At 45.9% G+C, this 18,188-nt stretch overlaps 1 protein-coding gene across 1 annotated transcript in view; it reads left to right on the top strand.

Moving 5' to 3' along the window:
• Nucleotides 1-18,188, top strand: part of LOC135241237 (low-density lipoprotein receptor-related protein 1B-like) — a 457,371-nt gene that overhangs the window by 432,066 nt on the left and 7,117 nt on the right. The window contains exons 85-89 of the mRNA XM_064311460.1: nt 8,693-8,854; nt 10,725-10,899; nt 11,439-11,543; nt 13,650-13,763; nt 14,876-14,952. Coding sequence (XP_064167530.1) covers nt 8,693-8,854; nt 10,725-10,899; nt 11,439-11,543; nt 13,650-13,763; nt 14,876-14,952 — 633 coding nt within the window. The remainder of the gene's footprint in view (nt 1-8,692; nt 8,855-10,724; nt 10,900-11,438; nt 11,544-13,649; nt 13,764-14,875; nt 14,953-18,188) is intronic.

The raw sequence follows: 18,188 nt of genomic DNA, 5'->3' as shown, positions 1-18,188 counted from the left end.
GGGAGTTTTTTCTCACCACCATTAGAGGGTTTTTCTGCCCTCTGGGGAGTTTTCACCTCGCTCGCTTGCTTTTTGGGGATTCAGAGCTGGTTTCCCCCCAATTTTCCTTCTGTTGCTCTGCAAAGCATCTTTGTGACAGTTCTCTGTTAAAAAAAAAAAGCCCTGTACAAAATGAATTGAATTGCAAGCAGGAGTCGGGATTTTAAAAAAACCATGGCACTTAAGACAACCTGGGATTCACCACAAACCCCCTCCCCAGGACCGAATCCCGTCACACGGCGGGGGGGGGGGGGGGGGGGGTGGCCGGTGGCATCTGTGGCCCCCTGTGAGAGAACAGAAGCTGATGAGCCCACCCCCACAACATGAGACCACACCTCTGCAGCCGTGCAGTCCGCTGTGGGGGCTGGCAGTCTGCTGTGGGGGCTGATGTTTGTTTGTTGGGGGACTGGGTGTTTGTGCAGTGCCTGTAGGGAGTTATGTAACCCAGAGGGGCGAAGGTGTTGGTGAGGATTGGAAGCAATTTAGCAGGTGATGCAGTCAGTGCTGCTCGTGGTCACTCCAAATCTCCTGAGCTTCGCATCCAGGGACAAAAGGCGGGCACTTCAATGCTGACTCATTTTGTAGCATTATTAAGATACAGTGTTTTGTGAATGTCTTATGGGTGTCATTTTGTGCAATATATATCCATGTATTGAACTAAAAGATGTTAATTTACAATCTTGGAATAATAAAACATTACATGTAAATTGCTGGTATATTTATCTGTGAGCTGATGAAAGATTTAATATTGTGCAGTAGAAATCAGATAATGGGTCCATAAGTGGTTAGGTTTTTGCCTAAAATCTAATTCATATTTCCATCTGTTCCCCTCTCAGTCCCCCTTTCCTTTAATCTCTCTTCCCCCCGCCCTTCTCTCTCAGAAGCAGGAGTGTTTGTTGAGAGTGTTTTTTGAGAGCATGTGCTGGTTTCTTGAAGCTTTTCTTTCTATCTCTTACCCCTATTGCTTGATTTCAGTTTATGCTTTGGTATTGGTTTGGCTGTACTTCGGTTAGGGATAAGCTTGTGAGTTTGTGGTTGGATTTTCGGTGGACATGGTCCCCAGGAAGACGTTGTCCCTGTCTATCCGGCGTGGGGTAGGGGTTGTCCAGCCTAAGGTGAAAATTACAGTGGAGGAAGTTCTTTCAGCTGTTGGGGATCTGGTTGGTCATGGACATCTGCCCCATGCCTCATGTGTGAATAATGCTATGGTTGAGTTTTCAAAGAGAAGGTCTTTGTCGATCAGTTGATTGCAAGTGGCGTTTTTTCTTAATGATATTTATGTGCAAGTGTCGCCACTAGCTGTTCCCTCCACGAGGATTTCTGTTTTTGGGGACGATTCCTTTCGTTGCCAACGAGGCTCTGGGGACAAGTTTTGATGTTTCTGGACTCCCCAACTCAGACTCTGGAGGTCTTTCTTTAAGAATGAGGATGGATCTGCCCCAGTAGCTGCTAATCATGTTTTCCCTCCATTTCTGATGGATAGTGCATTTAACACATGGTCTGACCTTGGTATTAAAACCTTTAAAGGGTAAGCACCAGATATTATAAAAAATGAAGTACACCAGTCAAATGGAAGAAGTTCTCCTTTTTTATGATTCACAATGTTAGGAAACATGAATTTATTGAAATAAAGGCAAGGACATATCCCTAAAATATCAAATCACTGGTATTTTTTGATTTGATAGAGTGAGGAAGTGAGAGAGTGTAAAATTAGCTAGTCCTTTTCCATTACAGAATTAGCCTCTATTGCTACAACTTGATGCACGTAAGAAAGTTATTGCAACAACACTAATGGAAAACAAGTTAAATCGACATATGATGCTAGACTAGTTTGTTTGCTGGATTAGAGTACGTCCTTTTGTAGGAGCTAAGCTAGTGTCCTATTAACCACCACTTTTTCCCTTTTTTCTTTACTCTGCGCTTTGCATCTTGGATACTTTAATTAACCCATTTGTAATCAGTCCCATTTTGTGGGTGACTCCTTTATGTTATGGCCCTTTCAAGGCGGGGTCGTAACATGAGTCACCGATAACGTCCTTTGATTCAGAATCAAATATTTCAATGCTTTTCATTTCTGTCATCTTTTCAACCAAATGCTGTCCATTTCCTTTTCAACCTACAGATGTAATAGCAGAGCTGTTTGTGTTCCCCATGACGTCATGCATCAAATAAGTAATTTTCCAGTGTGGCTTCGGGTGGTTCCATCAGGAGTGATCAATTTGTCAAAGTTGAAGCCATACTAGCAACATTTTCAGCTTCATTTAATGAAAAACCTCTTGACTAAAATGAATTAGCCTAATATCTTTGGGGTATGCTGCTACAGTATGTGGTGCTTACCCTTTAAGGACTTATATATTGATAAAACCTTTTCATTCGTCCCACAATTAGCTGAAAAATTAAACCAGCCTCGACATTCATTCTTCAGGTACCAACCAATTTGTAGGTGTGTTAGTCATAGGTTCCCTCATTTCCCTGATTGATTTGCCTCAGGACACATTCCTCGCACCAGTACCTGCTCTGAAGGGATTAATGTCCTATGTCTATGATCAAGCCCGCTCCTTATGTCTAGTGTCCCTAGATACTGTTAAAGCCCTCTGGGACACAGAGTGGGAGAGGAGACCCCAGAGAGCTCTTGGAAGGGGCGCTTGGAGAGTACACACATCATCCATCTGTGCAAAGCATGGACTGGTCCAGTGCAAAAATAAAATCTCAAGGGTCAGGCTCGTTAAATTCTGCAAAGTTGTGGATGAAACATGTGACAGGTGTCATTGAGCACCTGCAAGCCATGCACACATGTTCTGGTCTTGCTCTTCTTCACATACCTGCTGGGCAGAAGCTCTCAGATCGTGGTCAGAGATAATTGGAAAGCCAGTTGAACCTAATGCTTTGATAGCATTATTTGGTAGCATTCCAACTGCGCTGCTACTCTCCACTTTAGAGGCTGAATTTGTCACTTTATTGGTCAGATGCTTAATACTGATCAAATGGAAATCTGAAACCCCTCCCTCATGCTGTGGATAAAGGAATTATTCAGTCATGTCAAACTGGAAAAAATAAGATGCACACTGAAAGGTGCAACTGCAACTTCCCAACTGACCCTGAATAAACTTAACCCACTTTTAATTTAACAATATGACATATGACAGGCTGACTAAGCATAATTAAACTAACCACGACGTGCGCTAACCCCCAGTTGCTAACCCCACGTGCGCTAACCCCCACAGTCGCTAACCCGCACGTGCGCTAACCCCCATGTGCGCTAACCCCACAGTCACTAACCCCCCATGTGCGCTAACCCCACAGTCACTAACCCCCCATGTGCGCTAACCCCCACAGTCACTAACCCCTGCAGTCACTAACCACCCATGTGCGCTAACCCCACAGTCACTAACCCCCATGTGCGCTAACCCCCACAGTCACTAACCCCCCATGTGCGCTAACCCCACAGTCACTAACCCCTGCAGTCACTAACCACCCATCTGCGCTAACCCCACAGTCACTAACCCCTGCAGTCACTAACCCCCATAAAATAAACTTAACCCACTTTTAATTTAACAATATGACATATGACAGGCTGACTAAGCATAATTAAACTAACCACGACGTGCGCTAACCCCCCAGTTGCTAACCCCCACGTGCGCTAACCCCCCACAGTCGCTAACCCGCACGTGCGCTAACCCCCATGTGCGCTAACCCCCACAGTCACTAACCCCTGCAGTCGCTAACCCCCACAGTCACTAACCCCTGCAGTCACTAACCCCCCATGTGCGCTAACCCCAGCAGTCACTAACCACCCATCTGCGCTAACCCCCACAGTCACTAACCCCTGCAGTCACTAACCCCCCATGTGCGCTAACCCCCACAGTCACTAACCCCTGCAGTCACTAACCACCCATGTGCGCTAACCCCCACAGTCACTAACCCCCCATGTGCGCTAACCTCCACAGTCACTAACCCCCAGTCACTAACCCCCCATGTGCGCTAACCCCACAGTCACTAACCCCCCCATGTGCGCTAACCCCACAGTCACTAACCCCTGCAGTCACTAACCCCCCATGTGCGCTAACCCCCCAGTCGCTAAACCCCCTTGTGCGCTAACCCCCACAGTTGCTAACCTCCACAGTCGCTAACCCCCGTGGGCGCTATCCTCCACAGTCTCTTACCCCCATGTGCGCTAACCCTTGCAGTCACTAGCCCCACGGTTGCTAACCCTCATGTGTGCTAAGCCCGCAGGCGCTAACCCCCTACGGGCACAACCGATGCGCCGGTGGGCCTGCAACTGGCGGGGGAGGGGCCAGCCTAGTTTCACCGACACTAGAGAGAACAGTGAGGCTGAATACATGCAGTATGATTCTGACTCGGGTTCCCTGCCTGTGCTGTCAAACAGTCAGATCTGTACACACTGAAGCATATAAATGGTTTTCTGAATGAATTAAACTTTGGGCAAACCTGTCAGAGTGAAGGAGTGTTTGCCTGACACAGATGAATTTATCAGGTCATGTGTCGCCCCGTAGAGGCAGGTGAGTTTGGATGAGAAGAAGTGGGTTAGACTGAGAAAACATCTCACTGCTTTAGGGCAAGGTAAAAAGCACTGAGTCTGAGCAAAAATAAAATGATCATGCATCACAAGGTGCTCTCCTGTTGTTTCCCCAGTCTCTCCTATCCCCTCTCTCTCTGCGTGGCTTGAGGTTTGGGGTCTTAAACATTAGTGGTGGGACGGATGGGCAGATGAGGGCTAATTTTAGAGGTGTTTCAGCAGAAGAAATTAGTTGCGGATTGTGTTTCAATCGGAAAAGACGGCTACCTGCCTCACTGCCTCATTCGTCACTGTCTTTCAAGGGCAGTGTTTTTGGAGGTGCCTGAACACAAACCTAATTGAGAGTCTTCCCAGGCAACATGTGCATCATGAGCTTGAGAGTTTTTCATGGTCGCCCCATTTGTTTACATCAATTTTGGGCACTTCAATACAAAAGCTGGGGGGAGCTATCCTATTTGTATCCTGTCTGAACGTAAATATTCTGTCAAAAGTGGAAGTTGTACCTGGGCACCTCCTTAAAGAATATGGACTGAAAGTATAAGTGTAGCACGTTTAGATAGATGTGTCAAAGAGTGCTAATAATAGGGTTCTGTCAGGACCACTGTCATCAAGTAGAACTTTATTGACAATAAAGGCAATACAGTTATGTTTGGCGGTATGGCTCTGTTCTGGAGCTCTCCCGCCAACCACGCAGCCCGCGTGGATAAGGCCGGGAGGCCAGCAGCCAAACCCCCCCTAGAGGGGTACACACAGAACAGATCCAGTAGCAAAGCAGTTTTTAACACATATGAATGGAGCAAATGCAATTTCTTAACACATAAGGATGGAGCAATACAACTTCTTAACACATAGGAATGGAGAATGCAAATTCTTGACGCATGGGGATGGAGCTGGGGTGGTGGAGGGGATTTACGAAGCAACGTGCAGCGCTTGCATGCAGGAGGAGCAGCCGAATGAGTAGAGGGAGGCTGTTTAAGTAGACCGCCCTGTTAGTGAATGTACTGTGATAGGCGAACATCACTCAGCTGAGCCATCAGCTGATTCGGCCGGAGCGCTTGACTCTCGTGACCTGCCAGAACTACGCGATGCTCCATTTCTGCGTGCCTCTGTCCTTCCTTGTTTCTCTGACCACCACTTAATTACTGTGAACCTGACTGTAGACTAAGCAGCAGCTTGGGGTTCTTACTGGCATTTTAATGCCAATTTTCTACACGACAGTGGTTTCTCAGAAAAATTTTAGGTAGAATGGAGGGAGGAATAGGGGCATATGAAAACCTGGTGGAAAAACAGAAATACAGGTTTTTCCTCAGCAGTACGCTTCACGTTCCTCTTTAAGGGTTGCATTTGCATTGCATCGGTTGCAACAGGTGATTGACAGTTCTGATGGAGCTTTCACACTAGGAAGACCCTGGATTGCACAGCACTCTTAGAGAGAAAAGGCAATACTTGTGGGATTGTAAGGGGGTCATGGTGAGGTTGCGATTCATGGCCATGCGTGATATGGACGCTCCGACTGCTTTCTTTTTCAACTTGGAGAGGAACAATGCTCAAATAAAAGTGATGTACTGTCTGATCTCAGCAAGGAGTCAAGATTTCGGGTCTCATAGAGATGCAGAGAAAGACTCTAAAGTTTTATTCTGAACTCTTTCTGAACTTTGTGGGGGAAAATTCAGACGAAGACACCATGGAAGAGCTTTCGCAGATTTGGAAGCTCTTCCTTCCTTGTCTTCTCAGCAGCGGGACGCATTAGAGAAGGATCTTTCCTTTCATGGAGTGACTGAAGCAGTTAATCAGGTGCCCTCAAGCTATGCCCCTGGAATTGATGGCATTTCAAGCAATTTTAAAGAAATTTTGGCAGTATATTGGGAAGGATTTCTTCAGTGTTCTGCAGGACAGTTTTAAAGGAAAGATAGTTCCCTCGAGCTGTCGGCAGGATATTCTGACCCTTCCCCCCAAGAAGGGGAACCTCTGTCTCCTTAAAAACTGGAGGCATGTAGTCCTTCTCTGCACAGACTGTACAATGTTTTTCTAAGTCTAGCTAATAGGGTAAAGCTGCAGCTGAGCACCTGAATACATGGGGAGCAATCAATGGCCAGTCAATCAATGAAGATCTCTTTTTATTACGAGAGTACACAAAGCAGCATGGGGTAAATGTGGGGTGTCTGTCCTTGGATCAGGAGAAAACTTTCGACAGAGTCGACCACAACCACCCTTTACAAAACATTGCCGACTTTTGGGTTTGGTGATAGTCTTGTATCGTGGTTAAAATTGTTATATACTAATGCTGAATGTTTTGTTAAAATTGGGGGTGGGCTGAGTGTGTTGATTAAGTTCTAGAAGGGGATCAGGCAAGGGTCTCCATTATCAGGGCAACTGTACGCTTTGGCTATTGAATCTTTGTTATATATGTGAATGAGGAATCTTACAGGGGTCTCTGTACTGGGGCAAGTGGGTGAGGGGATCATTGAAAGTGTGCATATGCAGATGACATAAACATAATCATTCGGGTGCAGGCTGACGTGCTTGCAGGAAAAGATGTTTTATCATTTTATGAGAGGGATTCTTCAACACAGGTGAATTGAGGGAAATGTGAGGCATTGTGATGGGGCACGAGTGTGGAGCATGGGTACGGAAAGGATCTTACCAGGTGGCCAGTTCTCCCTTGTAATGTTCAGTGCGGTGAACATTTATGAGTGTTTTTAGGCACAGCTGAGTTTGTAGGGAAAACCTAGGAGGGGCTAGCGGAGAAGGTGTGTGCCAGTTTGTTTAGATTGTAATGGTTGCTACCCCAGCTGTTCTGGTTCTGGGAACTGTTCTTGTTATAAACAACTTAACTGCTTCAGCACTGGGGCATAGACTCATAATTTTCGGATCACCCAAGAGGTTTGGTGGAGAACATTTAGAAGATCTTGACTATTTTTTTCTGGTCTGGGCTGCATTGGCTGAGGGCAGCAGTTCTTGTGTTGCCAGTACAGGAAGGGGGGGGGGGGGGGATGTCATTGATGTCTGGTGTAGAGTGGCTGCTTTCCGCTAGTCAAAGACGGTTGGACTTAGCCTGTGTAAAGGTAAGAGGGTTGAATCTGGATGGACACCTGTTCCTAATTAAATTGTGGGACGTGGAGGTCACTTTCACAGGTCACTGCAACAGTGTTTGCCCTTAAAGGTCAGGAGGCTGCAGAGATGGGTCCATAGATTATGGATGAGCTGCTGGTTTTATAACCCGTTCGTGCCCACAGGGACTTTACAGTCCACCGCTTTGTGGGTGTGCGTGCTGAGAGCTGGGTTCACCTGGGTCTGTCTCCTCAGAGCTGATGGAGGGTGACTGACAGCAGAGCAGGTTGCAGCAGCGATGGGGTACCGTTTGTTGTGTGTTTGCCAGGGGCTGCTGGACGATCTGGCACTACCTGCCACTGCTGGTGCCTAACTGGGCCAGAACGAGTCCACAAGGAACCTGGAGCAGGAAGGAGAGCTTTCCCTGAAGTGGTAGCAGAAGCTGAGGTTGGCGAGTGGCAGGAGGGGGGGGAGGGGATGATTCTCTCCTTCAGCACACCAGAGCTAGACTAGTTTCAGCATCATTGGAAAAAGGGTCCTTTAAAATATCTGTGTGAAGGTGCTGAGCCTTTGTGCTCTCCAGGGAATCCAAGTGGACAGATTTTTTAGGGCCAGAGTTTCCCCTGAAAGGTAGCTGGTGGGTCTTGTACAAGGTCTCCTTGACAAAAGACCAGTTGATCTGCAGTGGTGGATTGCACATGGGACTTCAGCCACGAGCAGACACAAGGCACACCTCGATCCAGCAGTGGGGCATGGGTGCTCTATTTGTGGGGTGTCAGAAACAGTCTTTCACGTTTTTGTTAAGTGTGCACGTCTGGGGAGTCTTGCATTTAGTTGCATTTTTTGCTGGGAAAGCCATTTAGTTGATGGAAAATGTTCAGGGTTTCTGGGGGATTTGGGGAGTAGGGGGATTATATGTATGCTGAATAAGGGCAAGACATTACAGTGAGTCGGTATTTTTCGATAATGCTCTCTATCTCTCTCTCTCTCCCTCTCTCTCTTTCTCTCCCTCCTTCTCCCTCATCCCCTCCCTCCCCTTTCTCTCCCCCCTCTCTCTCTCTGAAGGGCGGCCCACATGCCGCTGTGCTGTGGGGTTCAGCGGTCCGTACTGTGAGAAGCGTCTGTGTGACGGTTACTGTCTGAACGGGGGCACCTGTGACGTCAGCCCGGGGAACCAGCCGGTGTGTCGCTGCATGGCCGAGTACACCGGAGACCGCTGCCTGCACCGTGAGTCTCATTACCGCGTCCTTCACACAGCTCCGCTCCCACAGGGCCTTGCTGTCTGACCTCTGTGCGCTGCGAGTAAGCCCCAGGTGTGCAGAGAGTAAGGCCCAGCTCTGCAGAGTAAGCCCCAGGCATGTGGTGTGTAAGACTCAGGTGTGTGTAAGTCTCAGTTGTGTGTTGTATATGAGCCCCAGGTGTGTAGAATAAGCCCCAGGTGTGTGGTGTGTGTAAGCCCCAGGTGTGTGGTGTGTATGAGCCCCAGCTGTGTAGAATAAGCCCCAGGTGTGTGGTGTGTATGAGCCCCAGCTGTGTAGAATAAGCCCCAGGTGTGTGGTGTGTTAGCCCCAGGTGTGTGGTGTGTGTATAAGCCCCAGCTGTGCAGAATAAACCCCAGGTGTGTGGTGTGTGGTGTGTATAAGCCCCAGCTGTGTAGAATAAGCCCCAGGTGTGTGGTGTGTATGAGCCCCAGCTGTGTAGAATAAGCCCCAGGTGTGTGGTGTGTATAAGCCCCAGCTGTGTAGAATAAGCCCCAGGTGTGTGGTGTGTATAAGCCCCAGGTGTGTAGAATAAGCCCCAGGTGTGTAGTGTGTTAGCCCCAGGTGTGTGGTGTGTGTAAGTGTGTGGTGCGGAAGTCCCAGGTGCCCAATGTATGCACAATATAAGATATTTCCTAATTCTGGACTTTGCACACCATCATGGCCATAATCACAAACAAAACTCTGTCTGTATCTATGGGTTGATTTATGTTTGATTGTGTGTCATTTCAGCAACAAAAAAAAGTAAGCAAAATTGTGTTGACAGTAGAATATTTGCCTTGATTCACATGGAGCCTTAAATCCAAAATAGGTTTCTTTTTTTTTTTAAAGTAAAATGTTATTGAAACAACACTGAAAAGTTAAAACAATATTACATAACAAAATGCATATCAAATATTCAAGAAAATAACGCAGTCTGACCCAGCATTTTGTTAGGTAAAATACAAACACTGCTTTAGTTGGTCAAGGGAAATCTTGTTTCGGTTCTTGCGTTTAAAGAGTTTGTTTCACACATTGAAATGCCACTGCTTCCGTCTTTAAGGGTCCTGTGCCACGCTGATAACTAACAGGTCTCATTTGTTTGCGGTGAAGTGCTGTAATTTGCAGTAAACAGTTTTATCTGAGAGCAGCTCCTCCGGTAAACACCCAGGGATGTTCAGATCCCCTGTCTAATGGCTGCTGCTTAATGTGAATAATTAAGCCTCATTACCTTTGTGTGAACTTCCAACGAAGAGCCACTGCCCTGTAAACTTTATTTATGCGATTTCTCTTTCTTTCCCTCCCTCCCTTCTCTCTCTCTCTCAATTTGATTCAATTCATTAATGCTTTATTGGCTTTAATTTATATAAACAATATTGCCAAATAAATCCACAATTAAGCAAATAACAATAACATGTAAGACTAATAATTAATAGTAACAGTAATGCAGTGGAATAAAATATTCATGAATAAGTAACAAAAGCCAAACCTACAGACAACCTTGTTGAATGACAAGGACAGTAATAAGGAAAAAAGTACTAACAATACAAATAAGAAATGTTCTCTGTCCCTCTCTGTCTCTCTTCCTCTCTCTCTCCCCCTCTCAATTTTTGAATTTCAATTTCAAGTTGCTTTATTGGCATGACATGCACAGTGTTGCCAAAGCAATAATAACTCCCTCTCTCTCCCTCCCATCCATTTTTCTCTGTCTCTCTCTCTCTGTCTCTCTCTCTCTCTCCCCCCTTCTCTCTCTCTCTCTCCCCCCTCTCCCTCTCTCTCTCCTCCTACCCCTTCTCTCTCTCTCTGTCTCCCCCCCTTCTCTCCCCCTCCCTCTCTCTCCCCCCCCTCCCCCATGGCAGATATCTGCCATCACTACTGTGTGAACTCGCAGGCGTGCACGCTCTCCAGCAGCGGGCACGTGGAGTGCGTGTGCCCTGCGCGGTACGAGGGCTCCAAGTGCGAGGTGGACCGCTGCCTCAGGTGCCACGGGGCGCCCTGCATCGTCGACCAGGAGACCGGCAACGTCAGCTGCAAGTGAGCCGCCCCCCGTTCGCCCCGCCCCTTCCTCTCTCTGCTCCGCCGGCAGGAAATAAACCCGTCTGAGTAAAGAGCTGTCGGTTTGTTTTCTCGCTGTGAAAAGGTCACTCGCCGCTGTACAAACCCGAGCGGAGCTTGGCCACGGGCTGCCGCTGCTACCGTAAGCTTGTCTGGGAAGCATCTGACGCTGATTAGCCGCTTAGCGGTTTCGTCCTGAGGCATACCCCATCAGGCCGGCCGCCAGCCCCCCCCGCGGCGCTCCAGGGGAAGTGACATATTCTCTGTGAACAGCTGGCTCTGATAGGACGGCTCAAATTCTGGTTCTCCTTAGCCTTGGAATTTAGTTTTCTTCCTTCATTCTTAAAAGGGATTTAACCACAACAGAAGATACAAGACACAGTTCCAAACAAATTCAGAGTTAACCTACAATAGACACTGAAAGATTACTCTTGAGAAGTTATTTTTTTTCATGCATGGAGATGCTTCTAGAAGGAGCTAGAATGTGTTTCTCTGGGTTTGCCCTGTCTTCCCTACAGCTGCACTAATGGCAGGATCGCTTCCAGCTGTCAGCTGTGTGATGGCTACTGCTACAATGGTGGCACTTGCCACCTTGACTCCGAGACCAACCTGCCTTTCTGCCAGTAAGTAAACATGTCCCCGTGGACCAATGTCTGTCTTTTTCATTCAAAAGACAGTCTTCAAATTCATGTCTTCCTGTACTCTGTGCCACAAAAGTACTGTTGCTTTGTTTGCTTTTATAGTTTCTCCAATAATTTTTTTAATGGGAACTGGGCATTCAGAGAGAGAGGAGAATCCGGAATAGAGGCGTAATGTGGTGGATCAGTGCTAGATCAGTGGAGGATCAGTGCTGGATCAGTGGTGGATCAGGAGTGGATCAGTGCCAGATCAGTGGAGGATCAGTGCTGGATCAGGAGTGGATCAGTGCCAGATCAGTGGCAGATCAGTTCCAGATCAGTGCCTGATCAGTGCTGGATCAGTTCCAGATCAACCGTGAATCAGTGCTGGATCAGTTCCAGATCAGTGGCGAATCAGTGCCAGATAAGTGGCGAATCAGTGCCAGATCAGTGGCGGATCAGTGCCAGCTCAGTGGAAGATCAGTGCCAGATGCATGTATTTATTTGGCTTGAAGTGGTTTGTTTTCATCAGATGGGTGCAAAACATACCAATGCATCCTCACTTATTTTACTTTAAAATGAACAGCACTGAAAAGTGTGTGCGTATCTGTCATGTGTTGTTTTGGTGCATAAGAACAGGAAATGTGAGATGAAGGTCAACCTGTTTAATTAAAGAACTTTTCAGATGATAATCACAGAGAACCAGCTTGTGTGAAAAGTTTTATTTCTTAAAAAATAATGGAATAAATTAGGAGCTCTAATTGGTTTCATAACCACTGATTACTCGCACACCTCAAAAGATTAAATCAACTTCTAACCTGAGGTCATATTTTAGTCCTTCTCAAAGCTTAACAGTGTGCAGCTCATTTGCATTTTAAACAACAAAAAACTATCACCCTGGAAAAGAACAATACCTCAAAATGACCTTCTGTTATACTAGAAATTATCATAATAAACTGAATATTTAATATTTTTGAAAAACCCCTGGAGGGGAAAAAAGCTGGAACTAAGGACTTTGGCGCTAAGCACTTTTTCTTAAGATGACTCAGTGGTTTTGATTACATCCACCTGCATCTGTAATGAGGCATAGTACAATTTATCATTACTGTGTCAGTCTAAGGATTAACCTGTGGGAAAACACACAAGATATTTTCTTATCCAGTCTTCCTGGCAAGACAAAGGTGATGCTTGGGGGGAGTGCGTATAAAAAAGGGCTGTAATTTCTGCATGGTGAGGCCACAGTGTATAAAAACATCCTTTAATAAAAGCTGAAATTCCGTACTTTAATCACATGTGAATTGTGCGATTACAGATCTAAAATTGTGGAGCACAGGGCCAAATCGAGAAAAAAAATGTCTTTGTCCCACATATTGTGGAGCTCCGTGCATATCTGGTTGTAATATTGTGTAGTAAAGGCACTTGTTTGATTCTTCTTTCCCTTTCCAGCCAGGGGTTTGGAGATGTATTCTGTTTCCCTGGCCTCATGCACATAAAATCTTTGTTCAGACTTATTTCTCTGAATTGAAGGCTGGGTACATCTATTTTATTTTATTTTTTTGCCTCCCCCCTCCCACAGAAAGGCACTTAGTAAACACCCTCAGCATAAAATGCCTGAGGAATTTTGCGTTTAAGTGGCCAGATACTGCATATGCTCCAATATTTCACTAACACAGAAGGTAAGGCGTTTATTCAAGCTTCCCGGCGAAGCAGAGCAACTTTAACCTCAACGTTCTCACAATCTGTAGACTTGCATCCTCCAGTGGCTCTTCTGCTGCTGGAGATGAAAAATAACGAAGCAGAAAGATCTCGGTCGGTTGTGAAATATTTCTGCCAAAATATAAATAGCTGCTGCCTTATTTGTATGTTCTCTGAGAATCCATTTGGTTGACGTGCATATCGATGGTTCGGGGTTTGTTACGTCCGGAGACCGTGAAAGTGCATGCATGTTTGGAAACAGGGCCTCTCCGTCCCGACCGTCCTCCGAGGGACGATGTTCCGGCTAAGAACTTCAGTTGACCCACACGGAGAATGTTTTTGCTGTTTGTTATTTTTGTTTCTGTTACTCCTTTGTTTAACTCCTGATGATGCGTCGTCTCACTGCAATCTCCGCAGCTGCACTGCCGGGTTCAAAAGCCAGCGCTGTGACGAGCGGGCGAACCCCTGCAGTTACTACTGCCAGAACGAGGGGATTTGCACGCTGACCGCCTTTAACAAACCCCGCTGCAAGTAGGTCACGCTGTTTTACCCCCCACCCACCCCAAACCGGACAAAAAGCCCTCCAGTCACCCCCCTCCCATCCCGCCAGCATCCCGCCAGCATGGTTCACACGCAGCCCGTCGGCGCATCTGCACCGATCTCACTCCCTCCACCTGTGACACGCTGCCGCATTGCATTCTGGGTCATGCGCACTTTTGGGTCATGCATATTCTTCAGTGTGCGTGTGTGTGTGTGTGCTGTGCATGAACATGGCTGTGTGTGTGTGTGCGTGCGTGTCTGTGTGGGTGTGTGTGCGTGCGTGTATGTGTGTGTGTGTGTGTGTGCGCATGTGTGTGCTCTGCATGCACATGGCTGTGTGTGTGTGTGTGTGCTGTGCATGCACATGGGTGGGTATGTGCATGTGTGCTTGCGTGTGTATGCATATGGGTGTGTACTATATGGGTGTGTATATATATCGTAGTTACTAGTCACCTTTCCAGAACATCAAGTCATTAGTGTTTTGTAAAGTATTCAGAATTAAAACCATGGTGTTGCATTGGCTTATCAGCACACAGCAATTTCTTTTTTTCAGGGTAATATAAAGGTGTCTTCTGTGCAAAGCCAGCTCTTATTTTTATTTGTTTACATTTGTGATTATCATTGCAGGGAAAGCTGTCACTTCCTCCCAGGGATGTGATTCACTGGCTGCGTCTGCTACCTGCTCGTGAACTTAAACTGGATTAAAAGTTGCTGACAGTTGACTTAATTTATTGTAATTCCATTTCATCGCCATCTAGTTGCTGTAGATTATTTATGCTCTGAAGGCATGCTGGCCTGTGAAAGATAGGTCCTGTCTAAGCAGTGCTGTACAGTAAGTAGGCTTATTCGTCCCCCTGTGGATCAGTTCCAGAAGTAGATGTGATGGCCGTGTCTGTGTTAGCACCATCGCTAACCTCCCCGGCAACAGCTCCTCGCCGCTGCTCGCATTCCACTCTCACCGCCGGTGGCGTCACTTGACCGCGGCATCATGACCAGCTCCTGCCTCCCCCCACCCGGGGGGTTACCGTGAGCCGCAGGGTCCAGCGGTGAGCGGGAGGCAGTGGGCTTGCTTTAATTAGCCTCCTTAATTGGCTCTTTTTCAGGTGTTCCGCCAACTGGTCGGGTACGCAGTGCGAGAGGCCGGCCCCCAAGAGCAGCCGGTCCGATGGCGGCAGCGGGAGTGAGTACCTGAGCCACCCACCTCCTCCACCGGCTCCACCCACCCCTTCCACCTCCTCCATCCGCTCCACCCGCTCGGCTCTCCACAATCTCTGCACAGCTCCACACACCCGCTCCACCCGCTCAGCTCTCCACCCCCCCCACACACTTGCTCCACCTACTTTCTCTACCCGCTCCTCCCACCTCCTCCAACCGTTCCACCCATTCCACCTCCTCCACCCGCTCCACCCAACTCCTCCACTCACTCCATCCTCCTCCTCCACCCTAACAACCCACCCCTCTGCACACCTCCACCGGCTTAGCTCTCTCCCCCTCTGCACACCTCCACCTGCTTAGCTCTCCACCTCCTCCACACACCTCCGCCCACAGCTCATGAAAACACAGTATTCTGTACGATTGGAAAGTGTTAGGACAAGAACTGAGGTGCACTCTGTACTCCATAAATATACAGCATTTATGGCATTAACTCGTATGAAAAGTTCCTGTTGAATAAACGATGCAACATTAACATAATGCACTAGCACGCCTAATGGAATCTCATAAATCTCAGTGTTATACATCATGGAAGGAGAGGCATCAGGTCCAAAGCATTCATGGCAGTTCCTTGTGAAATGAAAATGTCATATTTGTGCATCTCTATGAGACTACGATGTCTTTGCATAAAGTGATGTGCTAGACAATACAATTCAAAGAGGCCTAACTCAGAATGCGAAATGTGTTGAATACCGGGACAGCTGTTAAACATAACCTGAATTTGTCAAAACTCCTGGGTGGTTTTACTTACTTTAAGGACTACTTCTCCCTTGAGACGGCAAAGAGGGTGCAAACTGCAGAGAAAACATAATTTGGTATTCACAAAGGTCTAGAAATTAGTAAAAGTCGCTGCCAACAAGGGCTTCATCATGCAAACATCACACCTTGATATCCAAGCGTGGGTTATTATCCATGTCACTTGAAGGATGGTCATGTAATAACTGGCAGACTATGTGCAGGTGATTAATTATATGATCTGGCTCAAAGACACTAATCATGCAGTAATCACTGACATTAATACAATGGTAAGATGCATAAAGCTGACATACACACACACACACACACACAAGTCTTGCCCTTGACTGTGGTAGATGTATATCCTCCTGAGATCTGGCAGAAAAAAAAAGTTTAAGTATTTTTTTTAACATAATACAAGTGTATTGGATGACAAAAGATCATTTTAAAAATGTATATTTTATTTTTGTTGAATGTCCCTTGTAATGTAGGTTTCAGCAGAGTAGAATATGTGTTTCTTGAGACTAAGACCGGAGACTCATGCCCACTACAGGGGCTGAAATGAATTGCCAAGATATCTGCCATTAGGTGGACCATGAATCATGGAGCCAGGACAAGAGAGGTCATTCTACAGACAGTAGTTTTTGTTTTCCAGCTGATTGAAAAAAAATTACACAAATATTACCGTCTCAGCCAACAGTAACAATTCATTATTTCTGAATGTGTACCCCACAGTGTGTGTGTGCGTGCCTGCCTGCCTGCCTGCCTGTGTGCGTGCGTGCGTGTGTGTGTGTGTGTCTGGGAATGCAATCCTAGCTCTTAAGCTCCTCCTGTGTATGTAAAAACATTGCAAAAAAACCATAAAACAGGCTTTTTATAAACACAAAGAGGGTATTGGGTATTAACAGGGTGGTATATAGGACAGGGTATATGATCACCATTCATATTGTTTGCAGTTAAGCTAATTGCTAGCCCAGAGATTACTGTTCTTGGACCAGAATGTACATACTTATAAACTTTATATAACTATATATCTCGGGTTTAGATGTGAAGATTTAGATCTTGTGAGGGTTGTAGCTGACCTCTTGTTCACTTCTTTGACATTTTCCCTTCTCATTCAATTGCTCAGTTTTGTAGGACGGCCTGATTGTAGTGTCCAAATTGTGCCATATTTTTCCATTTTGTCATAATTGATTTACCAGTGCTCTATGCTCTCAGAATAAAGAGTTCCAAAAGGCTCCTCTGTGTCTCCATAGAGAAACCCTATCTAGTTCAAGGGTTCCTCCTCAGGAAAAAATTGTTCAATCTGGAAGTTTTCACACGTTTCACACCAATCATAGAGGGTTGCTTAAAGAACTAAAAAGGGTTTTTCTATGAAGACAAGCCAAACAACTCTTTTTTTTCTGACAGTGTAAGGAAGTTTCAAAGCTTTAGCAATCTTTTTATAACCTTATCTAGCTTGGCATCCTCACAACTTTTCTCAGGCAGTAGCTTAGTCGTCATGACAGCTGGACTGATCTGAGCCGTCTCAGTTGAGAGACCTCGCAGAGCGGGTGATATTTGAAATGACAGTCATGCAGTTGAGCACACATGGGTTTGAAATCAATATAGGCGGACCTCATTAATGTATTTTGGGTGAACTCTAAAGAAAATAGCCTAATTTAGATTAGCATTAGATGAACACAAAGGGGGGGGGGGATACTTTTCAATGAATCATTTCAGGTAATTTTAGGTTTTTATATTTAATGTAATTCTGAAGCCATGTAAAAGTCATTTATTTCAGTTTGACATCATAAAGAGTTACGCTAAAGAGTTACTGCAGAAACAGAAAAAGTTGCATTTAAACATATTTTAATTTGAATTTGCAGCACAGCAAAATGAGAAATAGTCAATGGAGTGTGAAAACTTTCTGAAGACAACTTTATACAATGGCTTGGCTGAATACTCTATTCTTATTGGTCCAAGGGTGTGCATTCGTTTTCAATCAAATCGCCTCAACCGTTTAACAGTCTTAAAATCAATGCACTGCAAAATCCAACAGTCTAAAGCAGTCAAACAGCAATGTAATTTTTTAGATTTTGAATTAAGGTTACATCCCCTTCCCTTTCCAATTTCACAATTAATGACAGCCCAGCTGAATTTTAGTATTGGCTACGTACTAACGGGTGACGGCGAACATAAAGCTTGCTTGCTAGCTTACATTCTAACCCTGTTTTAGAGTGTCTTAGAAAGACACTAGCTGTGTCTATGCTGCGTGACCACACCATGTTAAAAACCAAGACGAAGCTAGGGAGATAAATTTGATTGAGTGTTGGTTTCATGCAATTTTCTTAAATAATGTAATGACAAAAATAACCAATATTGGTGCTAATTGTATGGTATAAAATGAGAAGGAACTATTTTTTCTGATAGAATCATTGTTTTCATAGAATTGAGCACCTGGGTTTTTTATTAACAACGGTGCAAATA

The sequence above is a fragment of the Anguilla rostrata genome, chromosome 15 (assembly GCF_018555375.3).
Source record: "Anguilla rostrata isolate EN2019 chromosome 15, ASM1855537v3, whole genome shotgun sequence".
NCBI lineage: Eukaryota > Metazoa > Chordata > Actinopteri > Anguilliformes > Anguillidae > Anguilla > Anguilla rostrata.
Note: the sequence above shows the minus strand (reverse complement) of the source record. Positions and strands in the feature narration are given on the sequence as shown.